Source organism: Myotis yumanensis, unplaced genomic scaffold (assembly GCF_028538775.1).
Source record: "Myotis yumanensis isolate MYYU_CA2020_CCGP unplaced genomic scaffold, mMyoYum1.0.hap1 SCAF_2, whole genome shotgun sequence".
NCBI lineage: Eukaryota > Metazoa > Chordata > Mammalia > Chiroptera > Vespertilionidae > Myotis > Myotis yumanensis.
Window position 1 is genome coordinate 79,075,650 of NW_027223753.1, and position 25,145 is coordinate 79,100,794.

Below are 25,145 nucleotides of genomic sequence, written 5' to 3' on the forward strand. Positions count from 1 at the left end.
AAAAATTAAAAGATAAAAACCTCTAGGAATTGACCTTCAGATTACAGGAGTACTCCTTGAAAATAAACTTTAATTGTCTCTAAATATTGGGAGGTTTATCCACCTTTAATAGATTTTGTACATGTAATATATGACTGAGTGGTGTTGTATAAAAGTCATTGTTTTCTTTTTAGATCTGTTTATTAAATAATGTTATATTCCTAAAAAAAAAAAAAAGAAAGAAAGAAAGAAAGAAAAGAAAGAAAGAAAGAAAGAAAGAAAGAAAGAAAGAAAGAAAGAAAGAAAGAAAGAAAGAAAAAGAAAAGAAACTTTAAGATTAGGAAATGGTCCCCAGTGGCCTGAAGGAAGGCAGTGCCTCCCCAAGTCCCCAGTTTATTCTCAGGTATGAATTAGGGACTGGGAGAAATCGAATCGACCATTATGTTGGGGCTCCCTCACTGTCAGCTGAGAGGGAGCACTGTCCCTGACATGAGAGAGAGGGGACACTTCTCTGTGGAGTCTGGGCGTACGCCCAGTCCATCCCAAGAATGATTCACCTTCATCTCTCTTTCCTTTTGGTTTCATGGCATTCAGGCAAAGACTTTTCTGGAAGCTAAAAAGAACATTCTTGGACTCACGGGCCTTCAGGGAAGAATAACTTTGTTAAACACTGCTTTCCTATCTCAGGCCAGAGTTCCCAAGGCCTGGGGGAGAGTAAGAGTGAAACTCTGGGGACAGTCTTTTCCACAAGACTTTTCCTTGTGTGTGGAGGAGGGAGTTGGACTGTCTGTATTCTCATCCCAGTTCAGTCCCTCACTTGGCTGTCAACTTTGAGGTGGCCTCGGGGCCTCGTAGAAACCATTAGAGTAGGGAGACCTGTGTGCGTAAGTCTAATTTGGCCTTCCTGCGTAGTTGCCTTGACTGGGTAATTTTAAAAAGTTCCCTTTTTCTCTTCAAAATGATGATGTAGACTTATTAATTCTCTGAGCTCCCTTTCTGCAGTAAAATTTTGTGGCTTAACAAGTTTCTGATCTTAAATAAAACTTTGAATCTGTGTGTCCTAAACTGTGACCTGCAGAATATGGAATATCAACTGACTAGATGCCCCATTCTAGGAATATTATAAGGACTGCTTATTTGCACTTTGTAAAACAGCTATACCTCTTGAGTTAAAACTGATTTTTGTCAAGATTTAAGCTCTCAAATATCAGCCTTTCTCCAATACTAAATGTTCTTTTTAAAGAGCCTAGTACCAGTCATGCAAATTTAAACTGTGGCTATTTTAAAGCTTTTATTTATTTATTTTTACTGCCATGGCCAATCAAGGACATATCCAGTAACTTTTTGTTGTTGATGTAATACTTCAGAAGTTTTCTGATTCAGTAGCTCAGCCAATCCAGAATATGTTGGTGTCACAACAGTTATCCACCATAGAAGCTCAGGCTAGTTTTCAGTATCTCCTATATCTAAAAAATAATGATAAATGATTCATTAATATGGGGAGTTAATTCAAGAAAACTTATTTCAGTATTTGGCTTGCATTTAATGAATTACTTACACAAATAATAATGGTGGTTGCCAAATTAAAACAAAGTGTATTTTTAAGTCTAGACAGAGAATAATTTTAACTATTTTTAAAGCACTTTTAAGTAGCAGTATATTTTGAAATATACCTAGGTTATGAGGATAATGTAATTATGTTTTTAAACTTGAAAAAAAACAGTTTGTCTTTTTTTATGACTAGACCACTATTTGAATACTAACCTTCCAGTAACCATAGAAAAAAAATGAAAGGAAGTTATTACATGACCCAGTATTCATTTTGAATAGAACCTGCCTCCATATGGATGAATATTCTCTACAAATGGGAATTTCATTACATATTCTTATTTTTAGGAAAATTGTCTCAACTAAAACTCTTTTATTTTTCAACACTGTGATTTTATTTTGACAAGTGTTTTTGCCAAAATTGTTATTTTATGTTATTATAAACACTTCTGTGGGTTCAATACAGTTCTGATTTTTCTCAGCTGTTTGGTATGGAGGGTGATATACACAATAGTGAATAATGATAGATCCGTATATTTAAAATAGTGGCCTTTGCTTTTATTGCAGTAGTCTGGTGCAGAACCTTGAATGTAGATAGATTTAGGTTCCCCAGTGAGCTTTCACTGTGATGATTTCATCAGTGAGAGTGGTGTGGTGATGTGGGAGACTACAGGCCTGCCCCTATCATTATGTGTGTGATTTTTGCATTAAATCACTTCATCCTCTGGGCCTTAGTTGCCTCTTGGCTAAAACTCAAAGGCCAAGCCATGGAATCTCTAAAGTCCTTTCTCTGTCATTCTGTGTTTCTAAACCTACTCTAAATCTCAAATAGCTCACCCACAAATACACAGCAACTATTTGCATAACAATGCAGTAAGGCAGGTAGTCCCATCTAAGAGAGTTCTTGTTTTTAAATGATTTCTTTCTTTGTTATTTTTTAATGTTTTTTAAAATTATTTTTAGAGAGGAAGGGATAGGTATAGAGAGATAGAAACATCAATGAGAGAGAAACATCATCAGTTGGCTGCCTCCTGCTCGCCCCCTGCTGGGATAGAGCCCGCAACCCCAGGCATATGCCCTGACTGGGAATCGAACCGGTGACCTCTTGGTTCATGGGTCAACACTCAACCACTGAGCCACGTGAGCGGGGCTCCTTTCTTTATTTTTTTAAACTTAAATTTCTTAAGTAATTATAGACAAGTTAATTAAATCTACTAAATCTTTTTGAGTTTCAATTAAATGTTTTATGATGCTGATGTGTGTGCTGTCCATTGTAATGTGTGTGTTAAGCTTAAAGAATTATTTAAGTGTGCTGTTTGAGAAACAAAATGCATGTCCTTTGTGTTTATTTTTTTTCCTGCCAGAGAGATGATGAGGATGGTGATGATATGGATAGTTATCAGGTATTGCTGCCGTCAATCCTGTGGCATGGGGCACAGCTGCTGCTAATTGCCAGCACCCGCAAAGCAGAGAGCAGGGAGGAGGAAGGAGGAGCGTAGAGCAAGAAAATGCAGTTTTTCACTTGCTTTTGATTTGCTTTAAATGTAATCAGGGATACAATACTGCCTCTATATAGATTTCTCTGTCAGCTTAAAATTTATAACCAAATACTGCTATTTTGCTATGCCATCTCAAATTACTAGCTTATAAAGCCTTTCTAAGCAAGACCATGATTGTTGTATTAAATTGGTGACATTAAAATCTGTGCAGTTATCCAATCCATGTTCTCTAAGTAGATTCTTGTCTTTCCTGTGAGAAACTACACTTAGCTCCTTACATTCAAGAGAGTAGTATTGTCCTAATATGCCATTTTACTTTAAGAGACTTTTGTTGGATAAGAAAATTGAAGACATTTTATGCACACAGTTTTGTTTTGTTTAGTCAGTTTTCTTCTCTCATTAAGGCCAAGCTTAGTTACCTATAACCTGGAGAATTTAAATCGCAACTTTTTAATATATGCAAATGTGAGGTTTTACCCAGTCATCGCTGACTGACCTGCTATCGTGGAATGAGCAATAATAGCAGTGGTCAAGGCAGCAAACTAGGATGGACTGTTTGGGGTTTGGTTCCCATTCTCTCTATTAATTCTCCACATAAACTTCAAAAGCATGTTTTCCTGGTGTGCCTTCCTGTGCTTAACATGTGTGTGCATTGTAGGTAGAGCCTCAGAAGTCTGCAGGTGTCTGCTCTGAATGTAATGTCTTAAGAGTTAGATTAGAATTAAGCAAGTTAGCACATTTTGAATAGAATTATGGGTTCTTTCCCTCATCATAATTTTACTAAGAAAGGAAACAAGCAAGCAAAAACAAAGTATAAGAGAAAGATCCCCTTGGGTCTCAGCAACACCATTAACTCACTCCTGCAGCTGTCTGCGCTTCCTGCCACGTATACACGTGAAGTCCATTGGCTTGCTGTTGGGAGTTCTGAGAGCATGGCTGACTGCATGTTGGGTTTTTGCATGGGAGATTTTTGTTACCTCATGGTAGGGGAAAATTTGAAGGTTCTCTGCTGATCATCCTTTGCGTTTCAGAAAATACAGGTCATCAGGCCATTGAACTGTGAACTATGAAAATACCTGTCATTTTCCATTCCATTTGCTGTTACATGGTTTGGGCTCTGTTCGTGGTGTCCTTCAGCTGAGAATTGCAAATCTTTCAAATGAATAGCTACAGCTTCAGCACACACAAGCACACACACACCATGTAGGAATCATCCAACAGCTGGTGTAGTTTGAGTCTCTCTTGCTTTTAGGTACAATTATCCTTTTGGAAAATCTTGGGCTCTGATTTCTGAGTAACGGGATTCTCGATCAGCATGCAGTGTTTGCAAGGCCTCTTTGCTTTCTTGCATATTAATCACACAGCAATGTTCAATGGCCTTTCCTAATGAAAAGTTTCTAAATCAATGAAACATCTTTTTTTAAAAAAGAAATACTAGTTGTTTATGCACTTTACAGAAAAATGCTTCCCTTCCCTCATGTCAGGAAGAAGACTTAAACTGTGTAAGAGAGAGGTGGTCTGATGCACTCATTAAGCGACGAGAATACTTAGATGAACAGATTAAAAAAATCAGCAATAAAAAAGGTATGTGAGATTAAACTCTTTCCCGGGAGTAGCTTTTTCACTTGTAGACAATTGCAGTGGGTTGCTTTCTTCCCTTTGTTGGATAATTGTATCTTAGTTTTTAACCTTATAACAATTATAAATATTTGTGTGTCATATTGTACAGTGTTAGCTTAAGAAGGCTCTGAGTTTGAAATTAATATATCTTTATAAAACTCTGAGTTAACAGTGATATTAAATGTTAAACTGAAATTATGTTTTGATGAATGCAAATATGATCAATACTATAACTCAGTAATGAGCTACTTCAGGCTCAGAACATGGAACTGACAGCAGCTAAAGGGTCACTTCTAAAAGCACAGCCTTTGGCAGGTCAGCCCCAGCTACTGTTGGGAGGTAGCCATGCACTCAGCCAAAGCCGGCTGCAACTGCAGCCACTGCCTGAGCTCCAAGAATGCAGTCCGCTTATGCTGGCAACTGCCTCCTGGATTTCAGAGTATAAATATGCTCTTGAAACCCGTAGTCTCACATCCGCACTTTATGATTTACTTATTGCGGATGATTCGGCACCAAAGAACACATCACACTTAATCCCCTTCATGAAGCAGTTAGCGAAAATTCTCCCCCAATACAACATCTCGGCTCAACGTTCATAGTGTCCTTTGTGCATGTGCTCCACCTGCTCATGAAAACTCACTATGTCCCCGTGGTTCCAGAGTTGTATTATAGGTAAGAGGATTTCAAAATATATCAAATAAAATCTCTTCATAATGAATATGAAGGAAAATAAAGTTAGCTTTGCAGGGTGCGGCATATGGTATTCTTTAATTCTCTATATAAAATGGTGTATAGTTTTTATAAAGCAATGTCACATCCATTTTTATTTGATCGTTCCAACACGTGCATGAAGTAGATATGGCTTGATTATACCTTTTTGAAAGAGTAGGAAACTAGACTCATCTATTGAATCACTTCCTCAAATTTTACAGAACCAGTAAAATAACCCACGTCTTTTAATCTCTATTCCAATGCTCCTTCTACTCTCCTGGTTTGTGGTTCATTAGCTAGTGTCCTAGCCTCTCCAAGCCCAACTGGGTGCTCAGGCTTGAACTTTAAAGCCTCAAATCCTTTGTGATGTAGCAGATGTTCAAGCCATGTATGGATATCACCAAGTACTCATCTATTTTAAATGTAGAAATTGTACTTTTTCCGTTCTTGGTACTCATTTCCTCATTCTGCCCCACAGAGAAAACCGAGGACGAAGTGGAGCGGGAAGCCCGGCTTGTGGAGCAGTGGGTGGGGCTGACTGAGGAAAGGAATGCGGTGCTGGTGCCAGCCCCAGGCAGTGGGATCCCCGGGGCACCTGCCGACTGGTAAGTCCACCCTTCCTTCTGTGCAGGTCTGACAGGATGGTTCAGAGGGCCTGTGGCAGGAGTCACGCAAGTGACTTTCCCGGATTATCACGGGAAATGCTAAACAGCATGAGCTGCCCAGGGAAGGGGCACCCATCTCCAGTGACACATTCCCATTTTTTCCTCCCTACCGCAGACGACTTTCTCTCACAGGAAGCCAGAGAGCATTTATTACCTGGCCAGGAATCTAATACCACACTCCTTAGTTCCTCTGCATGAGCAACTTGGATGTGGTGTCCTGATCTCCAGAAATTCTCTTAATTTCGGCTCGAAAGAAGAGTGTTTCCAGGGTGTAGTCGAAGAGGGCAGAAGATATATCTAAACTACAATCAATTAATTGATTGATATGTCAGTCCTCATGCTCATAAGAAACAGGGTGATATCCTCGACTCTGCAGTCCAATAAATCTGGATATGGTTTCCAGCTATAGCTCTTAAGTGTTGTTCACTTACCTTCTCTGAGGCTTCATTCTTAATCATTAATGGGACTACCTTTATGATACTGTTGTGAAGATTAGAGATAATATATACAAAACTAGAAGCCCAGTGCATGAAATTCATGCACTGCAGGTGGGGGGGGGGTGTCCCTCAGCCCAGCCTGCACCCTCTCCAATCAGGGACCCCTGGGGGGGGGGGGCGGGTCTCTCAGCCAAGCCTGCACCCTCTCACAATCTGGGACAGCTGGCTCCACACTGCTTGCCTACCTGCCTGCCTGCCTGCCTGATTGCCCCTAACCACTTCTGCCTGCCAGCCTGATCACTCCCTAACCACTCCCCTGCCAGCCTGGTCGCCCCCAACTGCCCTCCCCTGCCAGCCTGGTCGCCCCCAACTGCCCTCCCTGCCAGCCTGCTCGCTCCTAACTGCCCTCCCCTGCCAGCCATCTTGTGGTGGCCATCTTTGACCACATGGGGGCAGCCATCTTGTGTGAGGGTATGATGGTCAATTTGCATATTACCTCTTTATTATATAGGATATGTTGTTTATATAGGGCCCATTCATTAAAGGGTAACTGCTGCTGCTGCTTATTTTCATTCTTATTCTTAAGAATATATCCTAGGCGTTTAGGAGAAATCGGATTTCTTTTGAACACATGCCAGATCATCTCTTTTGGATAGGCGCAGAAACATTAGTGATGTTATTTGTGTCTGTAATGATGAATGGAAGTGTAATTGATTTCATGGGATTATGTAACTAGAAGTTTTGAATTTGCAGGCACAGAATTTTTAATCTGATGTTTCTCCCTGCAGATTTTCCTCTGTGCTGGAATCCTATAGGTCACACGCAGCGTGTGGCACCACTTGTGATAAACAGCCAGCCCAGTCCCATTGTGTTATGCTCTTTGAGGCCCCTTTTAGACTGTTTTATCTCATTTGTAAGTGTAGAGTCCTGTTCCCCTTTCTAATTATTCTGATTTGGAAGAAAAAGGATGTGCCAGGACTTTCATTTTAAGAGCGCCTCCCACCCCCACCCCCCGAGCTGACTCCGATGCACGGGCAAGTTTTTGATGAAACACGGCTTTGGTCTTTCCTGCACACAACTCTACCTCCTCCCCTCCATCTTTCATTCTCTCCTTCTTTGAGCTTTTGAATATTGTCTCTTTTGTATACTTTCTCTGGTCTTTGATCCTGTCCCCTATTCCCACTGTAACAACATCCCCTTCTCTTTTCCCCATCACTAGAATTATTTTTTGAAAGGCTTCAAATAATCTTTGTCTCAGTTAATTACATGTAATTCATATACACAACTGGTAGTTCTTTATATAAGTCACACAATTCCCATGGTTTATGTTAATAGAAATGACAAGAATGTGAAAATGTTTTATTAATGGAACCTGTATCTCCAAGAGCCTGGTTCTCCTCTGCATCTGTGCCTCTGTGCTGTCTGATGACCTATCAAGATGTAAAACACATATTTGGTTGTGATTAAATTTTGTTATTAAATTTAGGATCCCTCCACCTGGAATGGAAACTCACATACCAGTTCTCTTCCTTGATTTGAACGGTAAGTAGACCCCTAACTGTCTAGGGGTTATCACATTTAATTAAGGTTTGTAATCTCTTCGGACCCACATGATTTTGATCCTTATTGAATCACTTTTCTAATTACTCATATGCCATAGCTAGGTGATACTGTTAGTCCAACTAAATGTATATGGCCATGACATGTAGAGCATTGGAAGAAAGGTGTGGATATTTAATCTTTAAAAGAGAGATTGAGAACTTCATACAGAAACACTACTGCAGTTATTGCTCTGAAATGTTAACAGACATGGAAATTACCTGAGAAAATAATCACCCTCAGAGACTCTGGATCTCTAGGCTTTGCAAGGGAGTAGGCATCTGCATTTCTGACTAGTGTCCTTTGCTCCCACCACAGTGGTGCTGGTACCAGAACATGACGGTCCCCCTACGTTAGAATTGTCATTTACTGTAGCAATTAGATCAAAACTGGGTGAATCTAGAACAGTGGTTTTTAATATGTTTTAATAGTAAAATCCATTTTCACAATGAAGTCTTAAATGGAACCCCAGGCATAGAAAACAAAAGCAGAGTTGCTGAGTTTGGGGATAGAGAGGCTCTGGCAAGTCCTTGTGCAAAGCCATTGGGATCCTCAGCACACAGCCTCAAAACCTCTCTTCTGGAGGGAAGTCCAACAATGGATGGATGGCAGACATGAGGAGATTGGCTTTGGCTCTTCATATGAAGAATTTTTTAAAAGCCTAAAGGTAGACTGTGCCTCATGAAGTGGTGAGTTCCCCATTATTGGAGGTGTATAAGCAAAAACTGGATGACCACCTACAGAGATTTGTGAATGGTGAATCCCGATTTGATATGACATTGGAAGATTATCAGATTTCTCCAAAGTGCTCAGGAGTTTGATTCTAAATTGATAATTGAACTTCTCTAAATCTAATTTAGTGTAAGTTATATAAGTAGGACAACAAACCTAACACTCAGTTACAGGAGGAATTGGTAGCAGAAACCAGCAAAATTTTAAGTTGTATATATGTAATAAAAATATTTGCTCCTTGGACTCCATATAGAATATATTCAATTCATTTGGTAGGAGACTCACAAAGGCAACTTTTGGCCCCACGGTAGAGTCTGTAAAGAATAAACATGATTGTGAAGGAGTATTGGAGTCTATATCAACTGCAGGATAAGGAATGAAAGAAAAATTGAACGTGTTACATGTAAACTTCTATTTGGTCTTAATTAAAAACTGACTTTCCCCCCACTTTTGTTTCTGTGCCCTGGTCTTGGTTAGCGGATGACCTCAGTGCCAATGAACAGCTTGTGGGCCCCCATGCCTCGGGCGTGAACTCCATCCTGCCCAAGGAGCATGGCAGCCAGTTTTTCTACCTGCCCATCATAAAGCACAGTGATGAGGAGGTAATTGATCCCTACAGTTCTCTTTAAGGACTTCATGTACCTGTGGGCCTGTCTTCCCATTAAACTCCTATGGTCTGCTTTGGGGAGGAGGACTGGGAAATTTTAAAAAAATAGAACTTGTGGTTGAGGAAAATATTATTCAGTTGAGTTGCACTTACTTTCTTTCTCCAGTGGGTGATATACCTGACTTGTGTCTTGTTTCCATCTCTCCATCCTTCTCCCTTTTCTAGGTTTCAGCCATAGCCTCTTGGGACTCCTCGGTGCATGATTCTGTTCACTTGAATAGGGTCACTCCCCAGAATGAAAGGATTTACCTGATAGTGAAGACCACAGTCCAGCTCAGCCACCCGGCTGCCATGGAATTAGTGTTACGAAAACGGATTGCAGCCAATATTTACAACAAGCAGGTAGTACGGGGCCTGATTCAGCAGTTGCATAGATGAGCTCAAAGTTTTCCCTTCTGTCACAAAGTAGTGTTTGTGATGTTAATACAGTGGATGTGCAGATTGTTACCATACTGGCCATGTTACAGTCTGATTCTCATTTATCCATAATAGTGGGGTCTGAGGATAGCAAAGTTAATGTCATCCACAAGGACTTTCCACCTTGATCGATTTGAGACCCATAATCCTAGCAGGCAATGGAGCTATGAGATTTTACTGTTTAAAGGGTTAAGCGCCAGGTCCAAAAGGATTAGTGACAAAAGCAGGACAAAATGCAGGCCCCAAATAAATCCCTATCCGAATGCCTCCCCAGGTCTCAACTCAGAGGCACTGTCCACAAAACTGATCCTGTCCAGCTTTCTTCTGATGATGCCAGGATAGACTGATTCAACCTTGGCATGATCAGAAGAAAGGCAGCAAATGGGAGAGAGAAGCAACCACAATAAAAACCCTGAGAGGCTGCAAATTCTATATTTTGCCCAAATAATAGCAGGACATTATTGTGCTTCAGGGGTGGACACAGAGATTTTTTTCTGTTTTTTTTTCTATTCCTTTTCTCTTGTTATTGTTCTATTTTGAGTATTGTGGGTGTATCAAAAACAGTGATTGGTAATGCTTTTACAATTTATACAAAACTAAATAACTTATATTTTCAGATCACTTCATTCAGTTTTCCTTTTCTACCAGAGTTTCACCCAGAGTTTGAAGAGGAGAATGTCATTGAAAAACATATTTTATTCCTGCGGTGTAACCTATGAAATAGTATCCAATATACCAAAGGTAAAAATATATATTACTTTTTTTAAAAGATCGCAATGTTAAGTACTGGAAAATGTTCATTCTCAAAACTTTTAAATCATTTTCTCACCAGAGTCTTGATGAAAAAAATATACTGTTCATCTAGAAGTTTTATAATTGTCTTCTTGTCACTTTAGGCAACAGAGGAGATTGAGGACCGGGAGACACTGGCCCTCATGGCAGCAAGGAGTGAAAACGAAGGCACGTCAGATGGAGAAACGTACATTGAGAAGTACACGCGTGGCGTGCTGCAGGTGGAGAACATTTTGAGCCTTGAGCGGCTCCGGCAGGCAAGTAACTGGGTCAGAGGTTGAGTCACCAGTCTTCACTGCAAATGGACAAAGATGAATTTATTTACCAAACACCTTCTCTCTATACCTATCCGAGAAGGAACGCTTGAGTAGCGGTCTCATTAGAAAAAACAGTTACTTTGACAAAATATATAGTTAGAGGTATTTCTTCTACATTTCCTCTGCTCATCTATAAAAAATTTGACAACACATAAATTTCTTTAATTCAGCAATTTTCCTGGTTTTATTTATGAAAAATATTTTTGATAGATTAAGCAAAAAAAATTAGTGGGTACAAAAAGTTACCAGTTTTGTAAATATGGGGGAGCATGTGTGGGATTGAAATGATCTTTAGTTCTGTATTTCTAAGTCATCCGCAATAAACGTGTGTTGCTTTTGTCATCAAAGGAGAGAAAATAATATTATTTCCAAATTTACAGGCAGTCACAGTCAAAGAAGCACTTTCCACCAAAGCCCGGCACCTGCGGAGGAGCCTCAGCACACCGAATGTGCACAACGTGAGCACACCCTGCAGGGTCCGGGCGGCGGGCATGTCCCACAGGAGGGGTTTATAGGTAGAACATTCGGCTCCGATGTGGGCGTCCCAAAGTGCCACGCCTGCTCCTCTGTCCTAGGGAAGCACACCTGAGGGCACAGCTGTATAACGTGATGGACCGTTAGTGGAATCTTGCAAATACTAGACCAGTGGTTCTCAACCTTGGCTGCACATCAGAATCACCTGGGAATCTTTTAAGATTCCCAGGTGATTCTGATGTGCAGCCAAGGTTGAGAACCATTGTACTAGAGCTAGACCAGGGGTGGGCAAACTTTTTGACTCCAGGGCCACAATGGGTTCTTAAACTGGACCGGAGGGCCGGAACAAAAGCATGGATGGAGTGTTTGTGTGAACTAATATAAATTCAAAGTAAACATCATTACATAAAAGGGTACAGTCTTTTGTTTTTTTAGTTTTATTCATTTCAAATGGGCCGGATCCGGCCCACGGGCCGTAGTTTGCCCATGGCTGAGCTAGACAGTAGAGAAAATGAAAGCGTGAGAGCTACTATTAGGAAATTTGTAGCTCTTATATTAAAAAGAAGAGTAAAAAACAATGAGGGGAACATCTATCTTACAAAAGAAAGAAAAACCACCTATAAAGTATTCTATCTTTCCCCCCACGCACACATACAAATTGAACCTAAATCTGATCAAGGCTCTAGATCAGTGGTTCTCAACCTCCTGGCCCTCTAAATACAGTTCTTCATGTTGTGACCCAACCATAAAATTATTTTCGTTGCTACTTCATAACTGTAATGTTGCTACTGTTATGAATCATAATGTAAATATCTGATATGCAGGATGGTCTTAGGCGACGCCTGTGAAAGGGTCGTTCAACCGCCAAAGGGGTCGTGACCCACAGGTTGAGAACCGCTGCTCTAGCTCTAACTATTAATATTTACAAGGGCTAGAGGAAAATGTTAAATGACACCATGGGGATTCAATTAGCAAAATCCCGACTCTGGGGAACTTAACAGGAAGAATGACCTAGACAGAAGGGAAAACTCATAAATTAAAAGAGATAAGATATATCCAATTGCAATGTATGAGCTATTTTGATCCAGATTCAGGGTTAACTGTGAAATGTTTATGAGACATTTGAACACTGACTGGGTATCTGATACTATTCAGGAATCACTTAACTTTTTAAAATGTGGTGACGCTATTATACTTATGGTTTTTATTTTTTACTTATAGTTTTTAAAGGAGGAGAAGTAATTACTTATTTTTAAGAGACTCATAGAGAAACATGAAAAAAAATTTTAAGTTAGAAAAATCAATATTTTTAAAAGAAGGTAATAATAAGTATTAGAACAGAATTATAAATCAATAAAGAAGGAAATAAATATCAAACAGAGGTATATTAAATAAAAGAGAAACAAAACTATGAAAAATGGTAGTTTTTTAAAAAGACTGGTCACATGAATTGACTTGTATTTTTATTGATTGGGGCAGAAAAGAAACTATGAGAGAAGATAGTAATATTGGAAATAAAAAGGGACTTATCACTACAGAGAGAACAGAGATTTAGACATCATAAGAGCAAACCATCCTATATAATAAAGCGGTAGTATGCAAATTGACCCTCACACCCTCACAAAGATGGCTACCTATGACCAGGCCAGCAGGGGGATTAGTGAGGGACGACCAAACGACTGAACAGCAGGCTGTGTGGGGCAACCAGGCCAGTGGGGGGACCATGAGGGGCAACCAGGCTGGCGGGATGGGGGGTAGTTGGGGGCGACCAGACCAGCAGGGAGGGCATTTAGGGTGACTGGGGGGAGGGGTTGTGCAGTTGGGGGCATCTAGGCTAGTGGGGGGGTGCAGTTGGGGGAGACCAGGCCAGCAGGGGGAGCAGTAAGGGGTGACCAGGCTGGCAAGGGGGGCAGTTGGGGGCAACCTGGCCAGCAGCAGGGGGCAGTTAGGGGAAACCAGGCCGGCAGGCAGGTGAGCGATCAGGAGCCAGCAGTCCAGGATTATGAGAGGGATGTCCGACTGCTGGTTTAGGCCCAATTCCCGGAATCGGGCCTAAACTGGCAGTCAGACATCTCCCAAAGGGTCCCAGATTAGACAGGGTGCAGGCTGGGCTGAGGGGACACCACCTCTCCGTGCACGAATTTCGTGCACCAGGCCTCTAGTGAATACTAATATGTCAGTAAATGTAAAAGTTTAAACAAAGTGAAAATTTCCTACCAAAAAAAAAAAAAAAAAAACAGAAGCAAGAAGAAATAGGAAATCTGAATCCAGTTATCACCATAAAGAAGGCCTCAACTCATGGGGAGACTATGTTCATTGATGTGAATACACAGTATCAAAAAAATTGGCACATCTTCTTAAACTGATCTATAATTCCCAACATAATTTATTTTAGGATTTGATAAGCTGATCCTAAAATCCCTATGGAAGAGCAGAACTGAAGGTGCATGTACCTTATCAACAGGCAGAGACTTCATGCCTCAATATATGCTCTGAGATTCTCAGATACATGGGGTACTTTTAGGACTAAAGGATGCTGAAATAATACACATGTTAGTACTGGTAGTGTATAGAAAGAGTGGTGCTTAGGGGCAGAAGCAACAAGTTTTATTTCATCATTGTTTATAATAAAAACAATTAGAAGCAGCCTGGATGTCCATCTAGAATACAACAAAATAAATTATTAGACTATTGAGGAAGACCATATATAATAAAATACTACTTATATAAATTATAAAAATGTGCAAAATAATGCTATATATTATTTATAGGCATATGTATAATATTACGTAAAACCTGTATGGGAATAATGAACCCCAAATTTAGAAGAAGAGAGGAGGTGATCATACAGGCTTCACTTGTATATGTAACATCATATTTCTTTATACATGTATATATAAAATTTATGTAAAATACATAAGCCACATTGGTAAAACCATTCATCTTTTATAGGTCTCTTCCAGTCGACCAGACCTTTCTGGCTTTGATGAAGATGATAAGGTGTGTACCCATGGGCATGGCTAGTTTATTAACATTCTCTAAATTGGGAAAGGTAGGGTATCTTGGTGTTTTTAAAATTTCTGGACTTCCCATCTTAACCTTATGCAGATCATTGTCTCCATATCCATTTTCAAGTTCAAATACTTGATATGAAACTGCTGCTGTGCACTCTAAGTGTTACATTGTTACTTAGTATATAACACTGCTTTCCATACCAGGATAATACCACACATAATTGAATATCTGTGTTTATGAGACTAACTTTAACCGATTTAAGGTGTTACATCCACCATAACAAAATCACAATTATTTCAAGTGTGTAAAATTAGGGATTTAAAATCAAGGGCATTTGCAACATCATCTTATTCAGCAAACATTTCTTAATTATGTATTGTATGTAAATTACTAAGCTAGGGACTGTGGATGATTCAGAGTGTAAACACAGATTATGTCCTCAAGAAGTTTAAAATTTAGTTCTTAGAGGCAACCAACTCCTGAGAAGTTGAAGTAAATTAAATAAACTTGTACGATATACAAGAGGAATTTTCTCCCTTAGGATACCAGTATCTTATGCCAGTTTGATACTCTTAAATCTCAGGTATACATAGAGTAACCATATCACCTAGTTTGCCTGGGGCTGTCCCAGCTAGTGCCTGCTACCCAGGAAAAATTATTAATGGAACCATTTCTCTCTAAAAAGTGTTTCAGTTTGGTCTTTAAGTGATTCAGCCTCCTTAGATACATACCAAATTCATAAAAGTGACTGCTTTGGGGGAGTGAGGAAGATGAATGGCACCTGTAAGTCACGCTATTTGTAATGATTTTATTAAATTTGAACAAATGCAATAAAATATTAACATTTATTCACTCTAAGTATACCTTGTACTTGTATGACAGTACTGGTCACATTTAGGACTTTAATATCTGTTTAAAATATTTTATAATAAAAAATAGAGAAAAGTACATACTGCCATCCCATTAAAAAAATAGTAAAAAAAACTCAAATCAGGCTTCATTTTTCACTTCAGAGGGATTCATTACAGCTTAACCCACATTTTACCTTGTAGGGTTGGCCAGAGAACCAGTTAGACATGTCTGACTACAGCTCCAGTTATCAAGATGTAGCGTGTTATGGGACTTTACCCAGGGATTCACCTCGAAGGAGTAAAGAAGGTAGTGGTGAGATTGTTTTTCTACGTTATCTATATATATAAGAGGCTAATATGCTAAGTGTCCATCCAGGTAATGATGTCACCTAGCAACACCCGGCTTCCTCTCCCTACTGACTAGCCCAGGGGTGGGCAAACTTTTTGACTCGAGGGCCACAATGGGTTCTTAAACTGGACCGGAGGGCCGGAACAAAAGCATGGATGGAGTGTTTGTGTGAACTAATATAAATTCAAAGTAAACATCATTACATAAAAGGGTATGGTCTTTCTTTTTTTTTAGTTTTATTCATTTCAAACGGGCCGGATCCGGCCCACAGGCCGTAGTTTGCCCACGGCTGGACTAGCCACTTTGCAGTTTCTTCAGCCCAGAAACACGACTTGCTTCAGAGCCAGGTGGAACCATTTTACCCTTTAACCAAATGTCTATGAAGCATGTTCCCAGGCCTCATCTCATTTGATCCTCACAGAAGTCCTGGAGTAGGTAGATAAGAGACTCAGTGGGATCCTATTTTCTTTTCATTAGCCAGAAAATGGATACTTAGAAAGATTAGAAACTTCACCCGACTGAAAAGAAGTAAGAAATGGTGGACCTTGAAAATGACTTCAGGTTTTCTCACTGCGCAGAATATAGTCAAACACTGCTGCAGTTAAATATTTTACCCTTTGTTCTCCCTGCGTAATCTACAATAATAATCTGCTTCATGTTGATATTTACTGCTGTGTTGTTCACAATTACCTGAAAGAGAAGTTGGGGTGCTTCACTGGGCTGGAAAAAGTTGAGCTAAATCAGAAAGCAGGTCTAATTAAGCAAGTTTATTCTATATCTATAAAAGGCTAAGTTGACTCATGCATGAGTGGTACAAACTAGTATAAAGCTCTCGCTGGCACAAATCACATGCATGTGTTTTGATCTGTCATTGATCGAGAATTTGGTTGACACTTCTATTATAGAGAAAGTTCGAATAGCGATATTAAAATATTTCTTCTAATTAATTTCCTTTCAATGTGCATGAATTTGTGCACTGGGCCAAATTAGTTTACAAATTAGTTTCTTTATAATTCCTCAGGAAAAGCAGGGAGTAAAATTATTTTATAGATGGCAAATAATAAGATAGGAAGCTGAAATTCTAGTTTGCTAGATAATCTGAAACTATTTTCTTGCATGGAACATATGTTCACTTATTTTATTTCTTTTTGCTTTGTATGCAGTGTATCATTCAAATAATAGGCCTTTTGTGTAACACTTTAGAATTTTCAAATCATTTTTCATACATCATTTTCTGGGTTGGAAGTCAGTTTTGAGATATATACACAAATATTATTACATTATGATTAGATTTCATTCTTCCCCAAAAGAATATCCACTTCTGTCATGTTTTTGTACTCAAATTAAAGGATTGTTTAGGAGAACATGTCTCTGATTCCTAAACCAATTTTTAAAATGATACCAGAAAATAATTTAATCAGTGATAACATTATTACCTAAGTATTATCATCTTTCAATGCCCTGATGGGAACAGCATTCTGTGGATGTGCAAATCAGTTCTATTATCTTACACCTTGTATTTTACTTAAGTGCCATTGTACCAGTGAGCTGGGGAGAAAATATAGGAGGAAAAGAGACCCAAAAATGAAAGAAATGAGTAAAAGCCAGAAAGAAAATTGTCCTTAGTCATATGGAGAAGTCTTGAGGCAAAAGGGGGCTTGCAAGAAAATTTATACAGTGTTCACTCATTATTTATTGAGCCTCTATTTGCTATATGCAATGAAAGATACAAGAAGGTATCATTTATAGATCTTAAAGTCTAACTTTGGAAATGAGATATGTAGAAAATTAGATACTAAATGATAAAGTGCTAAAATGCATGTGCATTCTCAGAACTCTGAGAATTCAGAGAAACAAAATAAGCATGGGTCTAAATTGGTATGGTAAGTGGCGCTTAAGCTGGATCTTGAAAAGGGTAGAAAATTTGGTTTCTCATTTCTATGATGACTCTTTTGATTTTGTAGTTGTATCTCCATTCTTTTCTACCTCTTTTTTAATGCTTAGCCAATTATTAGCATATTAATGTCTTCGTTATACCAGATACTCCTGAGGCTAGGTTATACCTTGCTTCCTATGTATTGGTTAAAGCGCTCTGTGCCTATAAACCTATGACTTTGTCTTCCCCAGGTTGTACATCAGAGAATCCTCATGCCTTAACTGTCAGCCCTTTTAAAGCATTCTCTCCTCAGCCACCAAAGTTTTTCAAGCCCCTAATGCCTGTAAAAGAGGAGCATAAGAAAAGGATAGCTCTTGAAGCAAGACCTCTTCTAAGCCAGGAGGTAAATGCTTGACTTGTCTGTACCATGTACGATAGGAAAGAATCAATCATGTTGCCTGTGGAGAAGTAACAGTTTGCATTAACAAGTTGAATGCTGCATGTAGACATACCTGTATGATCACTTCATGGATCCTATTCTGGAATATCTCTTTCTCAAGCACACAGGGTCATTTTTTAATTTGTTGTAATTGCTGTTGTTTTCTTTGTGTCTTTTTTATCTTTCAAGTGAGAAAGAGATGTTCCTGGGGTGTTTTTGAAAATATTAAAGACTTTCTTTATTTTCATTTGATAAAACCAATTATGCTATTTGCCATAGAATCTGTGTAGTCTTGTCAGATTTCATTAGTAGTTTAACTCGAGCCTCTGAAATTGTTTGCTGCACTACTCACATGTAATAACGGTGTTTGCATCGCTTTTCTAACTTGCACGTATTTAATATGTAATTTGGCTGTTACCATCTTCTGTGTGTGATGCATCTGTGTGTCTTAACCTTTGCAGAGCATGTCTCCATCTCAGGCACATAACCCTGGCTGCACTGTCCCCTCAGGAAGCAATGGCAGCAGCATGCCAGTAGAACACAATAGCAAACGTGAGAAGAAGATTGTAAGTTCTGGAACCATTTCTGTCATATTGCCTGGTGGTGGGTTTAAGGCCCTTTCACAATCATCCAAATACTTGGAAAAAAAATTAAGATATGTATTGGGTCTTTGTTTTGTTGCTGTTGTTTTTAAATGTGACCATCGGTAATGAAATTTTGCATGAACATGGCTGTGACCTGTGCTTTTTTCCTAAATGTTTATTCTACTTAATTGAATTTATTTTTTTTACTTAGTATAAATTTGCTTAGAAAAAAGGGGAAAAGGCACTTTTCATGATTCTAGACTTTATAAAAAGTATACCAAAGAGATCACTTTAACTAATGTTGAATCTTTCTGATGTGCCTGTACATATTGGCCAGATTCTGAAGTTAATCTACCTAGAGGAATTGCACTTACTTGGAGTAAGTAATCATGCATCTAGCTGTGGGTATGTTTGCAAGCTTTCTTCATGTTGCTCGATGCTATTGCCAAGATTGTTCTGTAGTTTGTAGCCACACTCCAGTCCATCATCCCCACTCATCATCGTCGTCTCTACATCCCGGATAGCCTTTTAAATTTGCTCTCCAAACATATTCCACATCCCTTGGTGTCAGTCTCGCTTCCCGGTGGCTTATCTGTATTTTACCACAGGTAGGTTGGAACTCTGCCTGTAAATCCTCATTCCCCAGCACTTGGTTTTCAACTTACAAATTTGAGAAATTGTTTTTAAAACACTGCATACCAGGTACTTTGGATTATAAATGAAACTTCTATTTTAAAAAAACAAACAAAAAACAACTGGGTTGACAGACCTGGAAAGAATTCTCTAATTTTGCATCTAGACCAGTGATGGCAAACCTTTTGAGCTCGGCGTGTCAGCATTTTGAAAAACCCTAACTTTACTCTGGTGCCATGTCACATATAGAAATTTTTTGATATTTGCAACCATAGTAAAACAAAGATTTATATTTTTGATATTTATTTTATATATTTAAATGCCATTTAACAAAGAAAAATCAACCAAAAAAATGAGTTCGCATGTCACCTCTGACACGCGTGTCATAGGTTCGCCATCACTGCTCTAGACTTTCACTCTCGAGCGGCTTTTCCTTGACTTTGAGAAAGGAAAGCAGCTTGAGCAAGAGGGCCTGCTTGGCGTTGACGTTTGTGTGCGGGCTGCTCTGTGGGCAGTTTCCCTTCCCCGCTGCACCACGCACCACGGGAGATCCATTCCAGAGGCTCATTATGTGAGGCCCTTTCACAGTCCTGGAATATGCTGCTAATGCACACCGTGTGAAACTAACTAGTTCGGATATGCAGTTGGCCGCTCTGCTGCATGCTTGGAGTGCTAGGGGATCTTAGGAAATGACCTTCTCATTCCTCCTGTGCACTGAGGGAAGGAGAATAGGCACCATTTCCCCCTCTCCTCTCTGTCCTTCTCTGCTGCCTTTGCCGCTGTGTTCTCCCTGTCCCTCTAGCCCAGTGGTTCTCAACCTTGGCTACACGTTAGAATCACCTGGGAATCTTTTTAAAATCCTGATTTCTGGGCCTCATCCTCCGGAAATTCTGTTTCTTTGTTATGGGGTGGGGCCACAACATTAGTGACAAAGAAACAGAATTTCCGGAGGATGAGGCCCAGAAATCAGGATTTTAAAAAGATTCCCAGGTGATTCTGATGTGCAGCCAAGGTTGAGAACCACTGCTCTAGCCCCAAGTCCCCATCCAGTTTCTGCGGGAGAGGAGAATGCACAACAGCAGCTGCTCCTCTGAATCTTAATGAGCTGCTCAGTCACTTGGTTGCCCACCCCCTGCTTAATTAATAAGGGCTGCAGCTTGGGCTAGAAAGGCCAGGTGGCTTTGTTACCCTCAGATTTCTTGGCTCTATGGCTGATAGGATCTGTTTGTTGACATGGCCCTTACCCACATGGTGCACAGGCACTACATTGAAACTTATTTTTACAATAGGCACACTTGGGTAGAACACATTAAAAGACAAGTGAGTGACCCTTCTGGGCTACCCAGCAGATAGTTCCACTGTATTCAGAGTTTGCCTAATAGTTATTTTCTATACTTCAATGTTTTAAAACAAAACCTACCTCAGGACCTCTGGCTAGCAGGGGTAGACTGGGACCAGCTTCTCTTGACCCAGGAAGTCTCAAGCAGCAGCGAGCCTCCAGACCCCTTAGCAGGACTCGATGGTACCATCTTACTTGAGAGATGGGCCTCTGCTCTCCTCTGAAGCTGTTGAACTATTTATTTTATTTCAGATAGCAGCTTTTCCAGGATGTTTTGGTGGACTTTAAGGATATCACTTGTTTGACCTGAGATTCTAGTTTCTTTTTAGGAAGAGTTTATTTCTCCCCTTAAAAGTGGATATATACTGCTTTCTTCCTTTGTTCCTAATCCACTTTCTTTTTCCACTCTTGAAAAATGAGAGACTGAATCAATGGTTCAGTCTCATCAAGGGAGTTTGAAATTATTTTTGAGAAGCAATATTGAGACATTGTTCCTTTTATTTTTTAGCCCATCTAATTCCCAAAGTAACCTGTAATTTCACAAAAAATATAGTGAATATAGCTATGCTTCGTCCTTTAAAGCAGTATTTTATTATCACTTAAGACAAGTACTTTGTGTCATGTATGAATAAGATAAAGGCAACGATATGCATTCGGAATCTAAGTCATGAAGCAGAGAGAAGAGCAGCAAGGAAGTCATTTCTCCCTCTCTTAGGTCTTGTATACACAGCATGTGGCTTATTTCTCCCATTTTTCGTAAGAAGAAACAAAAGACTTGTTGAGTGACTGGCCCAAGGTCTCACAGTTAATGAGATGTAGGAACAAAGGCTCTGTTCCTCAGCAGAACTGGGCTGGCCCCGTGACCCCAGAGATGGTGCAGTTTCAGTCGCTCCTCTGCTGTACTTTCTAAAACAGTGGTTCTCAACCTTGGCTGCACATTAGAATCACCTGGGAATCTTTTTAAAATCCTGATTTCTGGGCCTCATCCTCCGGAAATTCTGTTTCTTTGTTACTAATGTTATGGCCTCACCCCATAACAAAGAAACAGAATTTCCGGAGGATGAGGCCCAGAAATCAGGATTTTAAAAAGATTCCCAGGTGATTCTAATGTGCAGCCAAGGTTGAGAACCACTGTTCTAACAGGTCTGCCCATCCCTTAGCACCACGGACAGACGTATTGGGGGTCCTTGGCTGGTACAATCTTTCTGAAGACCCAGACCGTCTCCCTGATGAACAACACAGAGCCAATTATAAAGGGTTTAACAAGTGAAACTCCTTGCAGAGTCACTGTTTTATGTGGGTTTTGATTCCTTCTTAGAATCAAGATGTTTTTTCTATACGTAAATTTCAGTTGCATAAAATAAATTGCAAAAATCAAATCATGAAGACTGTAGCTATAGAGAAGCTTGAGAACTTAATTCCATGATCCACTTTTAAGTATAGTTTTCATTCTTTTTGCCTTTAAGACATAGTAGGAAGGTGCTTAGTTTAGTCTTCTTTAAGCTGCAATGATAAATAATATTTCTGGACTAAAAAGTCTATGTAACCGAATTCCCTTAACATACAGTTTAAGACAATTAAGTCCTCTCTTTTCTTTTTGAAGACAATAACTTGATAAACTTTCAGTCTCCTTTTATGTGTTAAATATTTCCTCCATACTCGGTTTTCTTTTTCTGGAATTAGTTGTCCCTGCCGCTTTAGCCCTTCTCCCCACCCCAGCCCCACCCCAAGTGCAGAACTATGTACTCATCTCTATTTGAACTTAACATCTGGGGGTTTTTGTAGACTCTAAAGTTTTACTAAAGGTCATTCTAATCCTTTACAACTAATTTTTTTATCTTTGTGAGTTTGACAAATGTACACCTGTTTCTACATGTTAGATTTGTGATTGAATATTTCATTTGTTTTATTTTAGGATGACAGGCCTTTCCTCAGTCTTCAGAAGAAATAACTTCAGGCATAAAAAGGGCCCCAAATTTTATTTATTTCACAACAATTAACTCTTTAGTAAAGTTACTTGGGCTTGGAGAGTTATGTTTCTTTGCTTAAGTTAAAAGGAAATTTAAGAGATACAAACACTTGCAATTCAGTTTTGAATCTAAACAAGTCAAGTGAAGAATCTAGAAAGGCCACTGATCCAGACAATTATTCCCAATCTTTGTTCCTTTACAAACACTCCCCCAACCCTGGAGAAAGAGCAGTCTACTCCACACATTGGTTAGCAGTGCCACTTAATTTAGAATTCAGCTAAAGATAAGATGGCAAGAGATTAGTGTTGCCAAAAAAATGTTTTGCTGATTTCTGGAACTTTATCACTGATATTTGATATTCACCTTTAATTAATAGCCAAGGAATTAAGATTACTGATGCTTTTAAATAATTTATACTCAAGTTATTTTTAAAACTAAAACGTGCTGAAGAGTATTAAACTAGTTTGAGGTATTTAGCATCTAATAAGATGTAAAAGAAAATATTACAATAAAATTCAGTGGATGAAATTTATGTTGATTTGTGAACTACCATCTGCTATATCAGTGGGGTGTGGTCTTTTTCCTCCTCCGCACCCTCTCTCTCTCTGCCCCTTTCCCCCACCCCCTCATCCCCTCCAAGTGTCACTCTGATCAATAAGGTTGATGTTTGGTTCCAGGAGATTTCCATCCACCAGGCAGTGTCCAAGATTGTTGCTCAACATTGGTATTCCCAGTTCTTGGGACAATGGCTGGCACATAGAGGGTGCTAGATTAATGTTGAATGAAAGTCATATTTTAAAAGAGGAAAGGAATAGTTGCAATGTCACCAAATGTTTATAAGGTTAATTAGAAAGGAGATAGTAATGTCATTTGTTTTTATTTGAATGTAATATACTCATGTTTTACATTGTTTTCCACAAAATATAAAACAATCATTCATTGGGGAGAGAGATTGGGGAGTTGATAACACCCACTTTTGCATATTTACCAATCTTTTTAAACAGACTTCTAAAGCTATTTGACAAAGGAGATTTCCATTTAAATCTTATCTTTCTCAACTTCTAACCAAATCCTCTATCCATGCTTCCCCAAACCCCTGGAAAGGTAATGCTAGTACCTACAGCCTTCCAATATTTAGTATAGTGCTGAGAATGCGTGGAGATTGTGATCTTAGCCCTTTTGCTGTCAGGCCTTATTTTACTGCCCTCTCTACCATAAAATAGCTCAGAAACCTTTCACAAATCACCTTACGGTTTATCTGCACTGTCTTCCCAAGGCGAGGATTGTAAGAACTAGTAGAGCAGAAGCTCCTCCCTCGCTGTCCCTCTTCCTCTCTCCTTTAATTAGAGAAGGGACAACATCCCAGCTGAAGACCAATAGCAAGTAACTAATTCAAGTCCGCTGCACTTTGTTCCAACCTTTTTCTTAAGCCAGGGGAGCAAAAGTTTCTAATTAGCATGGCATGAGCATAGAAGAAATAAATCTTCACATTAGGAGATAATGGGTTTGTGTTCACACATTTCTGAGAACAAGGTACCTGTGTCCATACTGTTGACAAGATTTAACCAAGCTCGAAAGAAAAGGAAAAAAATAAACCCTAAGCATGAATGCCTGTAGTAGTAAAGTATTTAAATATCTGAATAGTGCAGTTGCTCTAAGGAGCTAATGGCTGACTTCTGCTTCACTTCTATAGGACTCTGAGGAGGAGGACAGTGACCTGGAAGCTCTTAACAGGAAGCTGGCAGGCTCACAGCCTTATGTACCCGTGGAGTTTGCTGACTTCAGTGTTTACAATGCCAGCTTGGAGAACAAAGAGTGGCTTTCTTCTAAAGTAGATTTGACGAACTCAAGGGTCTTGGAGAAAGAAGTATCCCGTAGCCCTACCACCAGCAGTATTACCAGTGGCTACTTTTCCCACAGTGCCTCCAATGCCACTCTGTCCGACATGGTGGTCCCCTCCAGTGACAGCTCAGATCAGCTAGCCCTTCCGACGAAAGACACAGACTCCAGTGAGCATTCTGGACTAGCGCTTGGGCACGATCTCAGACCACCCTCAAACAAAGAGTTGACAGAGCTAGAAAGAGGTTTGGTAAAGGATAAGATCATTATGGTGCCACTCAAGGAACACAGTGCCTTAGCCAAAGGGAGCCCATCATCCCAAAGCATCCCTGAGAAAAACTCCAAAATGTCCTGTAGGACTGGCTCATGTTCAGAACAAGATGCCTGCTCCAGCAAGAACGGCCACGCCGCCCGGGAGTTCTGTCCCCGGGAGGTGACTGTGGAGCACACCACACACGTCCTCGAGGACCACTCTTTCACAGAGTTCATGGGCGCGTCAGACGGGAATGATCTCGAAGCTCTGACAGATTCTGCTGCTGGAGAGATTTCAAGTAGGAAGAACCTACCAAATAAAATGGACAATGAGAGCGTCTCAGATGAGCCCCAGGACCCTGGCCAGCCGCATTCCTTGGCAGAGGATGACCAGGTAATAAATTCTAGAGGCATTCCTTCGGGTTCTACCAGTGACGCACCTGATTGTGCACCAACCCCCAGAGGCCCTTCACCTGGGTACTTAGTAGGAGAGATTCTTTTTGACATTTCTGACAGGGAAGATGGGCCCCCCTGGCGAGCA

At 39.8% G+C, this 25,145-nt stretch overlaps 1 protein-coding gene across 10 annotated transcripts in view; it reads left to right on the forward strand.

Annotated features, from left to right (window-relative positions):
• Positions 1–25,145, forward strand: part of KIF13A (kinesin family member 13A) — a 219,279-nt gene that overhangs the window by 192,037 nt on the left and 2,097 nt on the right. For 2 of the 10 annotated variants that reach the window (XM_070405671.1, XM_070405680.1), the window contains 15 exons: positions 2,892–2,930; positions 4,511–4,610; positions 5,836–5,962; positions 7,946–8,001; positions 9,268–9,392; positions 9,623–9,799; positions 10,523–10,615; positions 10,771–10,927; positions 11,368–11,441; positions 14,410–14,457; positions 15,525–15,636; positions 17,800–17,951; positions 18,449–18,553; positions 18,909–18,950; positions 24,207–24,998. In XM_070405671.1, the coding sequence (XP_070261772.1) occupies positions 2,892–2,930; positions 4,511–4,610; positions 5,836–5,962; positions 7,946–8,001; positions 9,268–9,392; positions 9,623–9,799; positions 10,523–10,615; positions 10,771–10,927; positions 11,368–11,441; positions 14,410–14,457; positions 15,525–15,636; positions 17,800–17,951; positions 18,449–18,553; positions 18,909–18,950; positions 24,207–24,998 (2,199 nt within the window). The remainder of the gene's footprint in view (positions 1–2,891; positions 2,931–4,510; positions 4,611–5,835; positions 5,963–7,945; positions 8,002–9,267; positions 9,393–9,622; positions 9,800–10,522; positions 10,616–10,770; positions 10,928–11,367; positions 11,442–14,409; positions 14,458–15,524; positions 15,637–17,799; positions 17,952–18,448; positions 18,554–18,908; positions 18,951–24,206; positions 24,999–25,145) is intronic. The other 8 variants (XM_070405672.1, XM_070405675.1, XM_070405677.1 and 5 more) reach the window with 8 other exon arrangements.